This window comes from Phytophthora infestans, genomic scaffold (assembly GCF_000142945.1).
Source record: "Phytophthora infestans T30-4 supercont1.53 genomic scaffold, whole genome shotgun sequence".
Lineage (NCBI taxonomy): Eukaryota > Oomycota > Peronosporomycetes > Peronosporales > Peronosporaceae > Phytophthora > Phytophthora infestans.
This window is the reverse complement of record NW_003303706.1, coordinates 795,425-813,445: the sequence shown is the minus strand read 5'-3', so window position 1 is coordinate 813,445 and position 18,021 is coordinate 795,425. Positions and strand designations below refer to the sequence as shown.

Below are 18,021 nucleotides of genomic sequence, written 5' to 3'. Positions count from 1 at the left end.
TCGTTCTCTTCTTGACTTTCCTCTTCTTCTGAAGCCTCTTCACGCTCGCCACTATTGACGTTGCAGCGCCGCCTCTGCTTGCTCACCATATCTCCAACTCACGCAGCTATTATCAAGCCCACAGCCAACATGACGTTACTTTTTAAGTTTAAAAAAAAAGGTGTTTTATTAGCATCGTCGCACAAACGTGAAGGAAATGTATGCAAAATGCAGAGAAATCAACTACAAGAGGGAAAAATCAAGTTACACAAGTCGAACTCCTGTCTGCCCTGACTGGCGATTGGCTGTTTATCTGCCTTCGATGCTGACGCCGGTAGCGCGCTTGGTCTTCCTTCCTGGCCTCGCGATCTCCTGCATCCGCTTGGCCAGTCGCGCCTTGCGAGAGTCCGGGTCCGCCTTCTTGGCTTGCACAGCGTTCATGTCGATCTTAGACTGAGGACGCAGCAAGTAGTCGATGTGCAGCTGATCTGGCAGCTCGGCACGCTCTGAGACGTCCGGCTTGACGTCCGCATCAGCTGTGCGGCCGTTGAACACGTTGCCGCCGCGCTCGGTCGCTCGCGCTTTGATCTTTGACTTCTTCTGTCTGCGTCTGTAGCAGATTCAATTATATTAGAAACAACTATACCGTTAGAAAGACGTTAGAAACGCACTTACGCGCGCTCTCGACGACGATAAATCTCGTTCTCCGCCTTCTCGGCTTCCAGTTCCGCCAGCTTGGAGAAGTCCAGCGTCTTGTTGAACACCGCGCGACTCCAACGCTCCACCAAACTGCGACACAGCTCCTTGTTCTCCGGCGTCTAGTACGTACACAGCCAACTATTCAATACTCTGCACCAACCACACAAACCTCAGCCATGCTCTACCTCTTGCGGGTGTTTCATCAACACCATAACCACTTTGCCAAGTCCACTACGCTTCAAATGTTCCTTAAACACTGCAAAAAAAGCACAACAACTATCAGTCTCTACCCCGTTCTTCGATACTTCAACCAACTATCAGTCTCTACCCCGTTCTTCGATACTTCAACCAACTATCAGCTCACCTGGCATCTTGCTGACCATCTCTAACATCTTGGTGCGCAGTCCGACATTCGGCAACGTCCCGTCGTCCAGCGGTTGGATCCATTTCTTCACAATCTAGTCCAAATAACCCCAAAAAGACTCATTTAACCCTCCAACTAGCCTTTGAAACCCCTCCAAACCCATACCGTGAGCAAGTCAAAATCCAGCAACATTGGCTGGAACTGCAGCTTGCGTAGAATATGCAGCGCGTTGTCCACGAGCTTGATCTTCTCGAGAGCTGGTCGACGCTCCGCGATGCTGGCCAGGTCGTCCGCGTAGGCCTTGTCCATCCGATAGAGCACTTCTTGCGTGACCTGCTCCATCTCCTGCGGCGACAAGTTGAGTTTGGAGCGAGAGCGCCCAGTCTTGAGCGACTTGAGCGTTTGATCGAAGAAATCGTCCTTCTGCTCCTGTGTGGGCTCCTGATCGCCCAATGGCCGCTCGTCTTCGAACTGTTGACGGTCTTGGGCGTATTCGCCCAGCACGTCCGCTAGATCGTCGTCTCGGTCGATGAAATCGTCGTCATCTTTGGTGGCTACGGCCTCGTCTCCAGAGTCATAGTCGTCCCCTTCCTCGCGACGTTTCTCCTCCTTCTTGACGCGTTTAGTGGGTGGAGACGACGGACGTTTAGCAGACTTCTCTTCGTCGTCACTCTCCGAGTCCGAGCCGAACAAGCTGCGTAGTAGTGATATTATAGCGAAAAAATTAATTATGGAGATAGTACAAGGAGATTGTACCCCGAGGCGTCGGCTGTAGTTGTCGTGGTGGCTGGAGAGACAAGTGAAAGGGGTTACTATTCAGCAGGAGAGCGGAGAAGCGAAGAGAGAGACGTACGGCGAGGGATCTGCTCGTCCCCAGAGTCGTCCGAGTCTTCGTCGCCGAACATCTCGTTAATACTGCGTTTCTTGCGCTCATCCTCTGGTGGTGGGGGATATCAAGGACGTAGATTTAGAATACGATGTAGAGAGGAGCGATAAGCGGCGTTTTGACGCGGGAGACGCACCGTCGGAGCTCCCCATAGCGGCGCTGGTGTCGGTTGTCTGCACGATTTCGTCCAAGTGGAAAATAGCTTCTTATTAGCCAATTAGATGCGAGAAATTGCAATTTGCTCGAAAGTTGAAGCATGCCTTTAAAAAAGCTGTTTGAAAATATAGTTAATCTACTTCGAAGTAACTAAATTTTAATAAAACAGTCATGTAGCACGTAGAATACATTAGCATTGTGACGTTTAATACGGTCTACAAAAGACAGCTCTGCAGGCACATGACAGCCTGCATCGCGGTTTAGAAAAAGAAAAAAAATAGAACAGCCTCTTGTCGCATTTTACATGATCACGCAGGGTGCACAGCATTGCGTGTTGGCCGCATTCTCTTCCTCCGCTCTCTTGACCCCAGTCGTTGTCGCCACTGTAGACCGCGTGACTTGCTGGTTGGTATTCACCATTGGATACTTCGCTCCTGTCGATGCATTAGTATTTGCACTCGGGAGCACAGGATTGACTGCTTCTGCGTGCGAGAATGACGCTTGAGCGATCAAATTGGCGTTCGGGACCACAGGATTCGGAGCGTCAGCGTGGGACAGCGAGAGTCTGGCAATAGCAGCGGCATTTGGGACTACGGGATTCTGTGTCTCGACGTAGGACATTGACAAGGACGAACGGTGACTACCCGAGTCCGACGAGGCATTTCGAGGACGTCGACCGCCATATTCACTAGACGCGTCGCTCTCTGCGTCCATGTGCTCGCTGCGAAGACTGAAAACCTCAGAGGGCGTGCCTTCCGGTCGATATTGCCGTGCTTGGAGTCCTTTAACCCATCGCGCGGCGTCGTCCTGACTGTCAGCTTTGAGAAGATACGACTGCTCGCCGATGGCGATGGAGAACTCGAGATTGTCGCCGTCCGTGGAGTTAAAATCGATCGTCTGTGTCCGCCATAGGTCGATACAAGCTAGCAGCTTCTCACTTTCCCGACTCTATTAGGTTGTTATTGGTTATCGCGGTTAGTATTGCAGCAAGACCTTATGCATTGGCAGCCAATCTACCTTGTAGTAGGTTAGGTAGTGCGTGGTGGCCTCGAAGTAGCGGCGTTGCCATCGATCGTGACGCGACTTCTTGCGTAAATAACCTGGGAATGTGTCCGATACACTGTAACGTTAGTCTCCTGGCTAGATAGAGACGTAGACGGCACTGTAAAGCCGTGTACCCTTGAGCTCCGGGAGATCCATTGCCGCCTGTACTGACGACGTCGAGTGTGAGATAAGGAAATGCCAACAAATCAGGGATTGGTAAATATGCACACCACATGTACACCAAGTTGCAAGTTGGGCAAAACCTTTCTCTAATTGATGAATGAAAAACCATCACTCTATTATAGACTGAAGTTCATCATGAATCTACAAATATCGCTCTCACTTCCGGTATCGTGGTCCGACCATCTCCTTGGATTTGGTATATTATATTAAAGTAAAAAGTTACAAGCTCAACTGTGAGGCTAGGATAATGACAGCTTCTACGTCTACATCGGGTCCGTAGCTGGATTGCTCGGTTGATTTACTTCTTTCATTTACAGCCTTAAAAGTTATGCCTGTGTGGCGAAAACAGTTCTCGATAGTACGCTTACCTTGTAAATCTTGCCAAATTTCCTTGCTCCATTGCATTGCCTGCAGCTGATCCACAGCATACGCCTTCCTTTCAGTCTCAACACCGTCCTTGATCTAGTCGAAACCCACCGCAACTGCTTCTTTCGGTACTCCAGCTTAAATGATGCAATGATGCCAGCATCCATCGGTTGTAGGAACGCAGTAGTGTTGGGAAGGAGAAACTCCACACAGATGTTGGTACATACAAGATCCCCCAGCTTGTGTGAAGAAGCGTTGTCAAGCAGCAAGAGAATATGGCGTCCACACGCACGCATATCTTTATCCAGATTAAGCAGCCATTCCTTAAAAATAAAGCCCGTCATCCATGCTTTCTTATTAGAGCGATAGCAAAATCCCAGCTCATCGGCTGTACGTTTCTTGAAGCAGCGGGGATTCTTTGCATTCCCCAGAAATAGCACCGGTAACGCGTCAGTCCCATCCGCATTCGCCGTGAGAGCGAGTGTGATCCGAGTCCTATTTTTCTTGGCACCACGGGCTTTCCTTGTGCAAATGGAGCGGGACGGAGCCATAGCATAGCAGAGTCCCGTTTCATCCATATTGTAGATATCTTTAGGTTCATAAAGATTGGTTACATCTTGTAGTCGCTGTCGGCCAAGGGCAACTTTAACAGGATCAGCAGAACCAGCTTCACCAGGAAGCTTCCGGCATCGCAAGCAATGCCTCCGCTCGAACGCGGTTAGCCATCCGTCCGAAAAATTCATATCCCATGCGTCAGGTAGGTTCTTCTGAATCTCACGAGCTTTAAGCCTAATTAAGTCTCGTGAGAGACATATACCACTACCTTCTACTTTTAAAATCCACTCTATTAAGAGCTTCTCCAGAACAGGCGAGGTCACACGTAGCGGTTTCCGCCTCACGCCATCACCGTAGCTGCTGTTCATTATCTTGGAGGCGTCTTTAAGGATATCAGAAACAGTAGTTTGCGCCGGCGCTCGCTTCAGCTTGAACGTCGCTTTTGCCCATGCCGCCAGCTCTTCTTGCGTCATGCTGGGGCAGTCGCTCGCCTTCTGGATGAGATCGCGCTTCTGTTTTATCTTCATCCAGGCTCCCATGGGTATGGGCCGACGTAAATTACGCACTGCTGGACACTAGCACGGTTCTGCTCTTTAGAATGACTGGAGCTGAGCGATTCCCGCCAGAAACTCCCTCCTTAAAACAGCTGCATCGTTTTGCTCAGGGTATTAATTTATACCAGTACCGGAATAGAGAGCGATGTTTGTACATGTATTTGGTATGCGACAGCTAGAAGAAGACAGCAATTCTTGTTTGAGAAAAATCGACCTTGAATTCGGTGACTTGGCTTCACTTTGACATGTGGTCACTTGGCACCACGCTGTGCTTTGCATACAAAGTGGCAGCAGTTTTGGCCGACAGAAGGCAATTGTCGAAGCTCCAGCCTATTAAAAAGGAGCCAAAGTGGTTCATGCAACGCTAGCGTCGAGGGCCTTTATTGTTGCTTTAAGGCCCCATTAGCGATTCTCTAACGTTGCTCCATTTGCCACCTTTTTTTTTACAGGGAGGGGCATTTCAGATTCAGACCACACCATTTCCTGACACACTACCCGTGTTGTCTCATACAGTATAAGCTTGACGATCCTCATCGAGAGCGTTTGAATAAAATACATGTAATAAAACTCTTCTTTGCAATGCCTAGTGAAAAATGGCGCGGGGGCACTTGCAATTTTGAGAGCGTGTATACACTGTACCATGACATCCGTTCATTAGGAAATCTCCACAATACTATAAAAACAATTCTTATAGAGGTTTTGAGGCAACTCTAATCTTGCTCAAAAATGGGCATTTTGGACCGCTGCTTCGGAGTGAATGCTACGTACAGTATATTTATCTATTATATATTTATCTACCTGTATCTGAAGAATACTAATATACTAGTATTGCTTTAGAAATGAGGTAAGCACTAAAAGACTTTTCACTTCAACAATTAGTGGTGCTGCTTCAGAAGTATTGTACAGACGTTGACACGCCGAAAATCTATCTTGCGTCGAGTTTCTTCAAAATGTCAAGGGCTTCAATGTCACCGATTCAAAACTACCCCATTGAGCCGGTTTCACGACAAGGAAACTCCCAGCATTGGAATCTTCATTCCAGCTTTAAATAATTTAAAGTAAGCTCAATAGCACTTCGAAAAAAAAACGTCTTGCAATAGTGCTTGTGGGATTGGGTACCTTGAAGAACGATGACTTTATTTGCGTCCGTGTCGTAATAGACAGCACCGTAGCCGTTGATTGCTTCCGTGTGAAAGACGCCACCACAACTTTTGACCAGGCTCGATCGATGCCTTCTTTGCCAGTAACAACGACCCATCATCGTTCTTCGATTTGTCCTGTTTGGCGCGAGTCAATTAGCGGCAAAAACTTGCAATTTTTTGTATCAAAGAAATTAAAAAGCTTTCTTTTTATTAATGTAGCATTACTTGCAGCATTCACGGCGGGAGGCAGAGGTGATGGAAACAGCACGTCCACTTGTCGATAAATATTGAAAGCCCCCCGGCCAATCCGTCGCCTTGCCACGAAAATCTTCGAAAAGTTGCTAAGGTCGATTGGTCGTCTGCTTCTCGCGAATCCGCTCCTCGAGTTTGCGGCTGCTGTCCACAATATCCTCAATACTAGCGATGCAGTTCTTGATCTGACCAAAGTAGTGACGCTCAGGCGTCGACGAAAAGTCGGACGCACTGCCCGTCGAGTCCCTGCCTCCTTCCTTGAGAGCCAGGAGATCCGAATCCCCGCGAGAGCCGAGCATGACGCGCTTCATGTTCTGCGAGTTCAGCGACAGGCTGACGGGAATCGTCTTGACCGGCAGCACGGGCGACAGCGGCGCCGACAACGCGCCGTCTCGAATCTCCGCGTCATCAGCCGCAGGGTTGCTGGAGCTCTGGGAGTCTTGACGCTGGATAGTGAGGTTCAGTCGACGGTGCTCTTCTGGACTTGGCTCTTCCTCGTCCGTGAGCGAGTCTTGAGGCTGTTTCTCCGCTGAAGTAAGAATAGGCACATCTTCCTCTTCCATTATCGCTTTGTGGAGGGAACTTCTGCGTGCTACTTCAGATGGAGGTGCCGTTAAACTGGTACTGGGGCGTCTGGAGCTGAGTGCACTGTTGATAACGCGGTCCTCTTCCTCCTTGGGCGCGTACTCACCCACCTGCAGCAGCTTCTTCAAGTGATCCTGGCTGCGAGGCGTCAACGGACGCGTTGAAACCTGCTGCATGTACTCATTTAGCAACACCTGACGGGCCTCAACGGTCTCGGGCTGCAACGAGGCTTTGCGGCTCCACCAGATCTTGGGCGGCATCTTGGCGGAGACGCGTGGTGCACGGGGCGCCAGTTTGAGTCTCTTGCCGAAGTGGGAGAAGTGGCGATAGCGGATTAAACGGTGGTAACATAGCCCCTCGTAGTTCACGGACGTTCGGTAGACTGTGTAGGCCAGTGGTGTGTCCGGATAGCGCGTCTGAGAACCGATCACAGACACGCGAAGTTGTCCAGACATGTTGTGGTACCTGGTCGGTGGAGTTGCAGAGTGGCGAGAGTTCCACCAGCAGGGCAGACAACGGGAGAAGATGCCACGCAACACGATGACAAAAAAACTGGCACACTAATTTCGGACTTGGGTGCTACGTCGCAAATGGCAGAATGAGGGTTCAAGGGAAAATAATAGATGGTTACCTGCAGTTTTCCAAAAAATTACCGCAAAATGTACTGTACAAGAGATATACAGACGGGGGTGTCTCAGATAGGCGCACGTAGGTACAAATGTCAAATTGGTTGCAAACTAGAAACCACCACTTACAGGGTAACTTGGAGGGTTGCAACATCAGAGCTCCGTTCTCAGATTTACCACACAGTTGAGCTCAATGTGGAGATCATTTGGAGTGCAAATTTTGTACTACACTCCACATTGTGTATAAATTGCCAATTCGTCAGGTGGCCTCTCGACAAGAGCACAAGGTGGATATTGGTAACGGCGAACAGCGACTGCATGTAGCACTCATCCAATACATCTGCAACTGACATTGCCTGTACGTTTGTAAAAGCATTGGCGCTGTCATTGCGAAAACAGTGCAACAGACTACAGTCTGAGGCGAGAAAGGCTCAAATGTTACCAAGCATCAGTCTTCTCTCTCTCTCTCTCTTGTTGCCACGATCGTCTGACCTGTAAACTGAAGCTATTTCGCCGCAGATGCCGCGTCGAAAGCCGTGTTTGTTTGGGTCTTTATCGCTGGAATCTGGCCACTACTGTAGAGGAACAGTGGCTCGATATGTTGGCAGAACAACTCAAATAAGTCGCCTAACAGGGGACAGGAACACTTCGACGACGCTTCGCTCCTTGTTTAAACCTACGCACGTCACAGCTTCGCCTGAATAGAGTACAGCAAGCTCACCACACATCTAGGGTGCTTGATTAGCTATCGGCGATAAGTGGATGATTCGGCACGTCCGTGGCACCGAAAGTGATATGAAGGAAACAAGCTTAGATGCAAACCTGTAAATGACAGGAAGTGGTTTTTAGAACAATGTTCTGGACTACAATCATGAAATATCAGTTGCCAATCGCAACTTGCCATCGCAACTTGCCATGGGATCATGAAGTGCTGGAAATTTTGCCTTAGCTGATCCGGTAACTAGCCCAAAGATTCTGGATGATATTGAATGATACTGAATCGATGGTTGTGGCTTGTCGAACAGAATCCCTTGCCAAAACGGTGTTAACATGCACTACTTGTACTTGCTAGGGGGTTTCTTGACATGGACAATCAATCTCATCACTCGTTACTCGGTGGTTCATAGAAATTCGCTATCACTATCTTCGTGGATGGTGCTCTGTGTCATCTTCTCGCTTGCCAGGAAGCTCAAATGTTGCAGCATGCCAATATGCTCCTGGTCCGCTTCCCTCCTCGGCTTTGTATCCAGCACCGCCACTGTGCCAAGTGCGTGTCCGTCGCGCGAGAAGATGGTCGCGCCGGCGTAGTAGCGGATCTTGACTGCGCCCTTGTCGCCCTTGACCATCGGATTCTCACGGAAGCGCTCGTCGTTTTTCGTGTCCAGCACCACCAGCACACTCGGTTGACAAATCGTGTGTGCGCAGAACGAAAGTTCACGTGGCAGCGTGGTATGCGCCATGCCAATATTTGCCACCAGCAGCTGCTCTTCGTCTTCGATGATGCTCACATACGCTATCGGACATTTCATCGTCTTTGCGGCAACTTCACAGTACATGTTGAACTTGCCAGACAAGCCGAGCTCACGGATGTTGAGCTCGCGTAGTACAGTCAAACGGTCGTCCTCGTCCACTGGATAGGGCGGTTCCGGCCACGGGTTGAGCCACATGCCGCTGCTGAGTGTGCTACTGCGGTTGCGGTCTGGAGCTGAGCCATTCGACGTCTTTCGACTCGAGTTGGACGAGTGCGCACTGCCGCCTCCAGGACGAAGGAAACCCGTGGACCCGGCCGACGTTGGGCTATCGAGCGAATGAAACGCTACACAGGAAACACAAACACGCATAGACCGGGACTGGATCCGGTGATACAACGAGCAGCTGTTGCAGATGACCTCGCCACACGCTCGACAATGGTGTTTACGCTTGAACATGTTGAAGCGTTTGTTACAAATGTGGCAACTGAAACGGTCGTCGTCATTGACCCAAGACGTATGTTGAATCACATCCAGTCTCGGAAGTGCAACTGCGCGCGACGACCGCGTGTTGCGGAAAGAAGACTTGCGTGACGGCAGACGCGACCTCGAGCCGGGAGTGTGGACCATTTGTCCTTGACTCCCGTGTGTGTTGTGCATCTGAGAGGCTCTAAATCCGCCCATAGGAGTGAGCGAATCAATCGACTGAGACTTCCGAAGCGAGACGCGATGAGACGCACGAGGCATCAGTTGGCTGCTCTGTTCGTCCACAGTGTTGAGGTTGTGCTTGGGGAAATTGTCGTTATACGTAAACATGTCGTCCGAGTAATCCGAAGACACGTCCGAGAAGCCCGAACCTTCGATTTCATTGGACTGCGACGTTACCGACCGCGGAGATGAGCCCGACGACGCCGTTGAGCTCTCCGTGTACTGCGTCACCGCCTGCATCTGTTGTTCTCGCTTCAAGTTCGCCAGTTTCCTTGCATTGTCAGCTTCCACACGTTTGGCACGCATCCGTCGCCGGTATCTAAAGCGACATTGCAACATCCGGATAACCGCGAGATAGCGTACAAACTTCTTACGTTGCACTACCGTCCGGATAAATCCCTGTACTTTGCCTGCGTTCCTCTTCCGGATCATCATAATCTGTCGACGACGACGCAATTTCTGCTGCTTCTTGTAGCGATATCGAATCTGAAAGGTCTTGACCGCATGGAGATACTTGAGGTATCTCGCACGCGCAGTCACGCACAAGACCGCGTAGAAAATCTTGATCATGTGACGATGTAGACGCTGGGAGCGCATTTCCTCGAGGAATTCGTACGTCGGCTTCTTCATGAACATTTTGGTGAATCCCATCTGGATACCCACCGAGATGCACTTGGTGGTGAACTGACCTTGATCCGGTCGTTCGCAGGCGCCTTGAGGGTTGGCATCGTTCTCCTTGGGGATCACATCCAGCAGTTCTTTCAGTAACTCCCTCGCCTCGCCACTAACGACAGCCATCCCGTCGTCAGAATCCGTATCGGGTAGTCCGAAGGACGTTCCCTGTTTTTTGGCAAGTAGCGGGTTCTTGGTCCTCTTTAAACTGAAATACCGAGCCACGAACACGTCAAGGGGTAGACGGATCGGGTACCCTGCTCTCGCCACTCGAATAGCCTCCATGACACCATTGCAACGTAGTTGGTTCAGCACACGTTCACGCTCATAGATCCCTGCCTTGCACAGCTCATTGGGCTTGAGACAACGTACGTAGTGTGGGTTGGTTCGTTGCAACGTCTCCAACAACGTTGTCAGCTGTTCCTTGAACTGGAGACCAACACTCGCGCCTCGGTTCTTACTGGTCTGTGCACGTTGACGTGGAGAAGACTTGGCACGGTCTCGTGAGCCTCCGAGACCTTCACACAGCACGCGAGTAAAACTGTCTTCTCGTGTGGAATACACCAACATATCAACTGCTTCTTGGTGTAAAACATCCTTGTTTTTCTCCAAAAACCCATCGGACGAGTACTCCACGTGACCTGCATAGTGAACGACAGTGAACAGACCCCGGGCGCGTTGAATCCTGGAAGCTTCAAAGCGAGGGTGGCTGCCACACGCGCGATAGAGCTTGGACGCTAGCGTCGTGTCACTTCCTTTCGGCATCACACACTCTTCGTCAATAAGCGACAGAATGCCCGTTGGCCGCTGCGAAATCAAGTTGACACAGTCCTGGTTATCACAGAACTCAATGTACTTCCAGTCCACGCCTTGGGACTCGTATTCCCGTTGCTCGGCCTTGAATACGTAATCATTGAACTGCTGTTGCAACGTCTCGTTGGCAAAGTTGATGCAAAGTTGCTCGAACGAATTCTTCGGAAACACTTCGAAGCCGAAAATATCGAGAATGCCAATAAAATGCAACCCGCCTTTGGCTTTCTCACTGTCGTCCATCTTTAAAAAGTGGTTGATGTTTTTCACCATCCAGTCGAATAAACGTCCGTACAACGCCTTGGCCAGCGCGTCACGTGCGTTGTTTGCCTGCGCTGCTGACAGCTTCATACTCACAAAATCGGTACCGGCGCGGATACGACGTACACTCAGCGCACGCTCCAGTTTAGTCGCGTCCACAGCCATCAGCGTCGCTGCCGCGTCACGTGACCAGATGCAGCTTGGAGCCAGGTCTGATTTATCCGCTCCAGGCCCCATAGATTGTCCTAATCTGTCGCTGTTTTCGTCGTGTTCAAAGGACAAGTTGCCAATGTGCATGAGCGCCGCGAGGATGTCGAAAATACCTGCACGTTCCACCTGTGTGAAGCCCACAATGTCCATAGCGTCCATGACTCGTCGGAACATATCCGAGTCTTTAACTCCATCCCGACGTTCGTAACACTCGCTCTGGTTTAAATTCCGATAGTGCAGGAACTGACGTGTGGCGTCTGTGACCTCCCCGTGGTCTCCAGGAGGCATCGTGTGACCTTTCGGAGGGTCTAGGAACCATCGCTTGCGCGCGGCAGGAGCTGCGCCGATTGCCATTTCGTAGAAGATATGGTAATTCCGCTCGCCTTTGGACTGCGATACGAGGCGCACCTTCTCGAGTAAATAGGTCTGGATACTGGCACCTGTGAGTCTGCCACCACTAGTGAAGTGCAACTTAATAAACTTGCCGAAACGACTCGAATTGTCGTTGCGAAGAGTGCGTGCGTTTCCAAAAGACTCGAGCAGAATGTTGGTCTGCAACACTTTAGCGGCAATTCCCTCGACACTTTTTCCCATAACAGATGCGGCGAGATTATTTGCACCTGCTTGTGCGAGATATTCCATTAGGAATTTGGTGCTCTCGGTCTTGCCACTGCCACTCTCTCCACTCACGAGGATACTCTGGTCGCTCATGACGCCGTTTAGTCCTAACATCATGGCCTTGTAGGCCTCGCCTGCCACTTGATAGATATGGGGAGGCATGGGGTCGCTGCCTTTATTGCGCATCGAGGAGCTCCTGGACTCGAACGACAGCAAATACTTGGCCAGCGTGTCTTTACTGTAGGTATTGGAGATCTTCTGGAAGGGGTTCACCGCTAGTAGGATGGCTCCCGTGTTGGTGTAGATCTTGTGCTCTGCGAAGCGCGTTTCGAGCGCCGAAAGAATCGTCGTCTCGTCCAGCTCGATGAGTTGCGTGAGGTCGTCCACATCGAAGCGCTGGCCCTGACCGGGCGAGAGCAGCCGCACGTCGGGTGCTTCCTGGTTCACATCGGCCGGTACACCGCGCTCTGCGACGCTGCCATCCTCGAATTTGACGACGATCACGGCGCCGGACGCCTCGATGGGGCTTACGTAGCGGTCGATGACCTGTGCGCGTCGCCAATTCTGCGGAGCCACCTGCACTTCCACCTCTGCGCCCACGTCCATGGTCGAATTGGACACTGCGCCTCGGTGGTGCCTCTTGCCGCCTACTTCTGGATGGGAAGGTGCTCGGGCTTCTTCGTGCACTCTGCCAGGCGGGCCGTTATTGTGTGAGGGAGTCCGACTCGATCGCATCGGTCGGTACCCGGCCCACAACCCCACACGATCAGGAGCGGACGGTGGTACTCACTTACTTCCCCCCTCTTAGATCCTATTTTCATTTAATACCCATTAATTTGAAAGAATCGACTTGCACCGGGTTATCTTCTAAATGTTGTGTAAACCATGCAAATCTTTCTATATCTTATAACTTGTAAGCCAAGGTTTTTATTTTCAAAATGGAAAAACAGGGCGGGGGAAAGTTTGCTTTTTATAGAGCATAGTAAAAGCAAGAGGTTGTAGTTCAGTTTATGCTCGAGACCAGACGGCTACTGTACCGAAACGAACTGTCTCCTGCGCCGGCAACAGAGGACGCGGTGCCTCCTGCACCTCGAGTGGAAAATTGGCGAAACTGCCACTCAATATCCTTGTGCAGACGGCGTTGTAGAAGTTTGTTGGGCGTTGCAATCTTCACCGAGGCGGCACTTGCTGGCTGGCAGCGTGGTAACATATGCACGTTTCTGTTGGAGTTGCCCAAGTGCAGGTTGCACCTGTGTCTAACGCAACACGAAAGGCATCCTCATTCGCTTGCTGGAGCCGGTGGGCACTTGGCATTCACCGACGTCTTGTAACGGTCCGGCAAGTGCCTGTCACTGCCGTTGCCGCCTCAGTACTGTAGACGATAGCGCCGGTATGCGTGGAAGCCTTTCATGCCCCCCACAACACTTTACAACGTGCGTTGGTCGTCTACCAAAATCCAGACCCCGAATTTTGGCTCGCAAAAATACAGGCAACTGCGCGTGGTTTACAACTTGTTGTGCGTACGATACTGTAGAAAAAGTCATTCAGCATTGCAGAGATTTGCCCACAACTTGGCTACACGAATGAATTTGCATTTCTGCTTGGCTGCTGTGGTATCCGGATACAGTGTACATGTAGTACTTTAGTATGTAAAGTCCTGAAAGACCCCAACCATTAGGATCCCGAGCATGGGATCCGATGCGAAGTATTACACCATCGATGCTTCACCCTTGACGTCTTTTACACGAGCAGAGGGAGGATCGGAGACTCAACTATTAGCATACTATTGGTGCATTCCCATCCACAGCCTCCTCTATCCTATTTGATGCGTCTTCTTCTTCTTCTTTCCACGGTTCAGAAGCTCTTTCTCGCGCGGAACCAGTCGCAGCTCGCGGACTGTCGTCAAGAAGGCAAAAAGGAGCGAGCCCAGTGTCTCGTGCGTCAATACGCGCACGTCGCCGTCTCGTCGATGATTTCTCAACGGACGTTCGCTGCCGTTTGTGCTGCGATCTAAACATGACGAAGACGACGTATTCACGATCACTTGGCCGTCTGCTTGTACTACTTTAGTCACGACGAGGACCATCGAGTGGTGGTCCACTCGGAACTCGGCCTTGCTGTGTCATATACACAACCAAACGTCAGCCCTTAAGGCGTCACGTCTCGATCACAAACATAGCGATACACTTACACAACTTGCAACAACACTTGGACACTGTGCAGCTCTGCAGCTGTCATTGGCGCAGGCTGCAGTAAGACACTGGATAAATAGAGAGCGAACTGACCGATAGAGTCCACAGGCGGCTCATCCGAGTCGGTGGTCCACGCGGTGCTTTTGTTGCGTCGTTCGCGGTGGTATTTCTGGATCAGGATGAAGAGAAAGGTCGGAAAAGGTCGATGTGTTTTCGCCTCAAACTCTGCTTCTACTGCGCAGCACACACACGTGAGTACACGCTCGTTATCTTTTGATAAACGACGAGGAAACGAACCTGCATCGTTGATATCTGCTAGTGTAGGCGGAGTCGTCGTTCCCAATGCAGCCATATCTCTCTGCACACGGTCGCAGATCTCTGTCATCGCAGTCTTCAGCTGTGCAAAAGCCACCACATACTGTCTCGCCAGCCATTGAAAGTGGAAAGCTTGCCGCCTCACTTGGTCTTCTGGGTCTAACGTCTCCATGCCCACTAAACTGTGTCGACGTCGATGAGAAAGAAACTCAAAGTGCGACGGATCATCCTCCAGTTTGTTAACCCCCGGAAAGCGATACCTCATCACCTCTGTGGATACCGAACGGAACGTCTCATCCACGGCCTCGTATCTGGATTCCAGGCCTTCTGCAATTATTCGCAATCTATTCACATCCAGCGAGCTGAAGCGCGCTCCCTTTCGCGCCCCACACATCATTAAAATCTACCAAAAAAACACACCAAAAGTCAGTAATGTCTCTCGTTCCAGCAAAAGTAAACAAGGCATTGGCAGTTACATCATTCAGCACGTGGAGATAAATCCTCTCGGTAGCGCTGCTGAGGTTCAGCGTCTCGCATTCCTCAGGCGTGGGCTTGTGGTAGCGCAACCCGTCGATGAAGCGCAGCATCTGCGTCGGCGGCTTCACATTGTACGCTGTATCATCGAAATTCTGTAATAGCCGCAACAATTGTCAAGTGATTGTCACTCGCAGTGCTAATAATTGGCAAAAGTGCACCTCGAAAATAGGCTTCTTGACAACTTTGCGCAGTGCCACGTCGGGTAGCACGAAGCGTCCGCTGCCGGTGGTGGTGGCTCCTGCCAGCTGGAAAACAGACGCTGGTCGTGGAGCTGGCGCTGGGAAGATCACGTTGATGTCGACGGACCCAAAAGCTGCCGACAGCGCCGCTGGCTCGGCGCTAGAGCCGCTCGTGTGCGCCATCACCGCAAGTGAAGTTCTCCACTGTTCAGTTTTGTATCAGGATGAGTCCTTAGCCCGCAGCTTGCATCTGTTTGGCTATAAATAGATTTTGTGTGATGTGATTTGACAATATCCTCACTTATCAATCAAATATTGACCAATGTACGACGAAGTATCCATCAGCTTCAATAACGATGGTGGGCAAGACGCTGATCGTCGGAGGCGGCTTGACGGGCGCCGCTCTCGCGCGACTGCTGCAAGAGGCCAAGGCGGCAGCGACTTATGCATCGGAAGTGGTAGTATGGGACCGTAACAGTATCCTTGGAGGGCGCGCCATGGCCAGGTACGGCTCTGTTAGCGACGCGATACGGTGAGCCGGACTGACAATGTGGTTAAGGTCGTTCCCAAAGCAACGAGGGGTCCACGTGGATATCGGGGCGCAGTATTGGACGCCAAAGTCCGATTTGAATGACGATTTCCGCCAGAAGTTGACACAAAGTGGCTACTTGGTGCCATTCGCAGAGAACGAGATCGCGCAGGATCCGTACAAAGGGACAGTCAAGACGCATTTGGTTTCTCCTAACGGCAAGGGATTTCGAGCGATGGTGGAACACTTATTGGAGGGTAGGCCACTAGTAAATAGCTGTAAGGGACGACGTAATGGATTTTAATGCTTGTGGTATCGTTAGGGACGGAGACGAAGATGTCGACGCATTTGGAGAGCTTCCAGGTACTGGACGAGAACCGCATCCAAGTTACGACCAGCGAAGGCAACGACGAGATTGTGAACGAGTTGGTGTTGACGTGCCCCATCCCGAATGTAAAATCCCCGTTTATAGTTTCTTTCGTGTCGTCCCAAAGCTCAATTGACACTTTTGAACAGGTTCTGTCGATTCTTAGCAAGAGTAGCTCATTCCACGTTGCGCCGGAGATTCTGCGCGCATTTGAGGGCGTAACGTACTCGCAACGCTTTGCTGCAGCTTATGTCTTTGACGAAAAAGTGGTGCCGGCAGTACAGGAGCTGGGGTGGACTGCCAAGTACGTCCCGCGCGACGAGAGCGACGTCATCCGCTTTGTGTGCTGGGACCACGTCAAGAAGAAACAAGGCGGGACGTCCCCGCCAGCGTTGATCGTGCACACGTCCGTAGCCTTCGGGGCCACGTTCATGGACGACTCTCGCCACAACGACGAGATCCTTGCCCTCATTTCCAAGTCGCTACGTGAGGTCTTGCCGTCGCTCCCAGCTGAGCTGGATGCGCGTCTGCATCGCTGGCGGTACGTCTGTTATTTGCTGGTAGCAGCCATTTAAGTTGCCTCATGTGTATGTTGTTCTTCGCGCACAGCATCTCTCAAGTGGCCGTGCCGTACCACGACTCGAGCAGCGCAACGGGGGAGGATCCGTCGTCGGCTCTCTTGCTCAGCGCCAACCCGCGTATCATCGTGGCCGGCGACAGCTTTCTTGGTTCAGCGTTTGATAATTGCATCTTGTCTGCCAAAGTGGCTGCGAACTTGTTGCAAAGTAACAGCGCTCTTTAACGACCGGAATTATCCCGATTTTGCTGGGAAAATTAAAATGAAAGGTTGTATCCATTTGTATCCATGATATTGGGGGCCTTCAGAAAATGACGCAAAGCACAGGCATTTGCGTGCAGAAATGCGATAGCCAACAAGTGCATTTGTGATGATACCGGTATTTGCGATTCAAATCTCTAAAAGAAAAACACACAAATTTGTACCAGCTTGCCTGGCTGCGGGAGCTCGAACCTAAGTAAATACTGCGTTTGCGACAAAGTCAGCTACGCACAAACGCCGCTGTAGGGAGGTTTTGTTGCTGCACCTTCTTAGAAGTAGCTTTAAGGAGCGGTGTAGCAGAAGATATACGAAGAAGGGCTTTATGGCAGCTTTGTAGCGGTGGTGTCGCTGCCACCTGTTTCGCTCGAGCCGAGTTTTCCAAGAACTACACGGTTAAGTGGCGTCCCAGTCAGCGAGGCCGCCCTCCTAAAGTACGCTCTCTACAAGCCCAAGCATGTACAGCATCTCAGGCGTGGTCCACCCCCTTCCTCGGACCATTGCAATGTTTGTTATTGTGATGTAATTACAACTACTAGCCGAGCGCTGCCACTACGCGGCGGTAGTTTATGTGAAGTGTGGAGGAAGAGCCAGGACTGCGTCCAGCTCAAACCGGAGGCTCATGTGCCTCCAGGACTTCGACGGACCATTTGCTGGCGAGCCGCCAGCCCCATCCTACTGATAATCCTAGGAATATATGTTACCGGGGTTTTCCGTGTGCTGCTACACACTCGACAACTTGCGCCGTCAAGAGCAAGAAGCAGCACTCGGTTTTCTCCTCCTGCTGGACTTTCAGTCCCTGCAACTAACTGTTGTTACGACTACTTCCTTCATCGCAATAAACACCACTCGGCGCAGCCGAGGAGCGACCATCACTCAGGTTATGAGCCCAAGAAGGAGAGCTGGAAGCCCAGTCCGGAGTAAGCAG

The 18,021-nt window shown here is 51.1% G+C and overlaps 6 protein-coding genes across 6 annotated transcripts; 1 reads left to right on the top strand and 5 right to left on the bottom strand.

The window, feature by feature from the left end:
* Window positions 1–139: 139 nt before the first annotated feature.
* Window positions 140–2,108, bottom strand: PITG_17351 (uncharacterized protein; the record flags this gene model as incomplete). The annotated part of the gene is made up of 8 exons (XM_002896804.1): window positions 140–589; window positions 655–797; window positions 864–934; window positions 1,043–1,136; window positions 1,208–1,736; window positions 1,799–1,829; window positions 1,896–1,979; window positions 2,065–2,108. The coding sequence occupies 7 exons, from the start codon at window positions 1,945–1,947 to the stop codon at window positions 289–291; spliced, it is 1,221 nt and encodes a 406-aa protein (XP_002896850.1).
* A 276-nt stretch (window positions 2,109–2,384) lies between these two features.
* On the bottom strand, window positions 2,385–3,307 carry PITG_17350 (uncharacterized protein; the record flags this gene model as incomplete). The annotated part of the gene is made up of 4 exons (XM_002896803.1): window positions 2,385–2,510; window positions 2,553–3,032; window positions 3,102–3,184; window positions 3,263–3,307. The coding sequence occupies 4 exons, from the start codon at window positions 3,282–3,284 to the stop codon at window positions 2,385–2,387; spliced, it is 711 nt and encodes a 236-aa protein (XP_002896849.1).
* A 2,794-nt stretch (window positions 3,308–6,101) lies between these two features.
* On the bottom strand, window positions 6,102–7,348 carry PITG_17349 (uncharacterized protein; the record flags this gene model as incomplete). Its single annotated transcript, XM_002896802.1, has 1 exon — window positions 6,102–7,348. One exon carries the CDS (start codon window positions 7,218–7,220, stop codon window positions 6,270–6,272), a length of 951 nt encoding a protein of 316 aa, XP_002896848.1.
* Window positions 7,349–8,512: 1,164 nt separating this feature from the next.
* PITG_17348 (myosin-like protein) lies at window positions 8,513–12,745 on the bottom strand (the record flags this gene model as incomplete). The annotated part of the gene is made up of 1 exon (XM_002896801.1): window positions 8,513–12,745. One exon carries the CDS (start codon window positions 12,743–12,745, stop codon window positions 8,513–8,515), a length of 4,233 nt encoding a protein of 1,410 aa, XP_002896847.1.
* Window positions 12,746–13,952: 1,207 nt separating this feature from the next.
* PITG_17347 (uncharacterized protein) lies at window positions 13,953–15,545 on the bottom strand (the record flags this gene model as incomplete). The annotated part of the gene is made up of 5 exons (XM_002896800.1): window positions 13,953–14,256; window positions 14,331–14,565; window positions 14,629–15,049; window positions 15,123–15,275; window positions 15,342–15,545. 5 exons carry the CDS (start codon window positions 15,543–15,545, stop codon window positions 13,953–13,955), a joined length of 1,317 nt encoding a protein of 438 aa, XP_002896846.1.
* Window positions 15,546–15,859: 314 nt separating this feature from the next.
* PITG_17346 (uncharacterized protein) lies at window positions 15,860–17,060 on the top strand (the record flags this gene model as incomplete). The annotated part of the gene is made up of 5 exons (XM_002896799.1): window positions 15,860–15,867; window positions 15,922–16,148; window positions 16,214–16,344; window positions 16,408–16,799; window positions 16,868–17,060. The coding sequence occupies 5 exons, from the start codon at window positions 15,860–15,862 to the stop codon at window positions 17,058–17,060; spliced, it is 951 nt and encodes a 316-aa protein (XP_002896845.1).
* Between the last annotated feature and the right edge of the window lie 961 nt (window positions 17,061–18,021).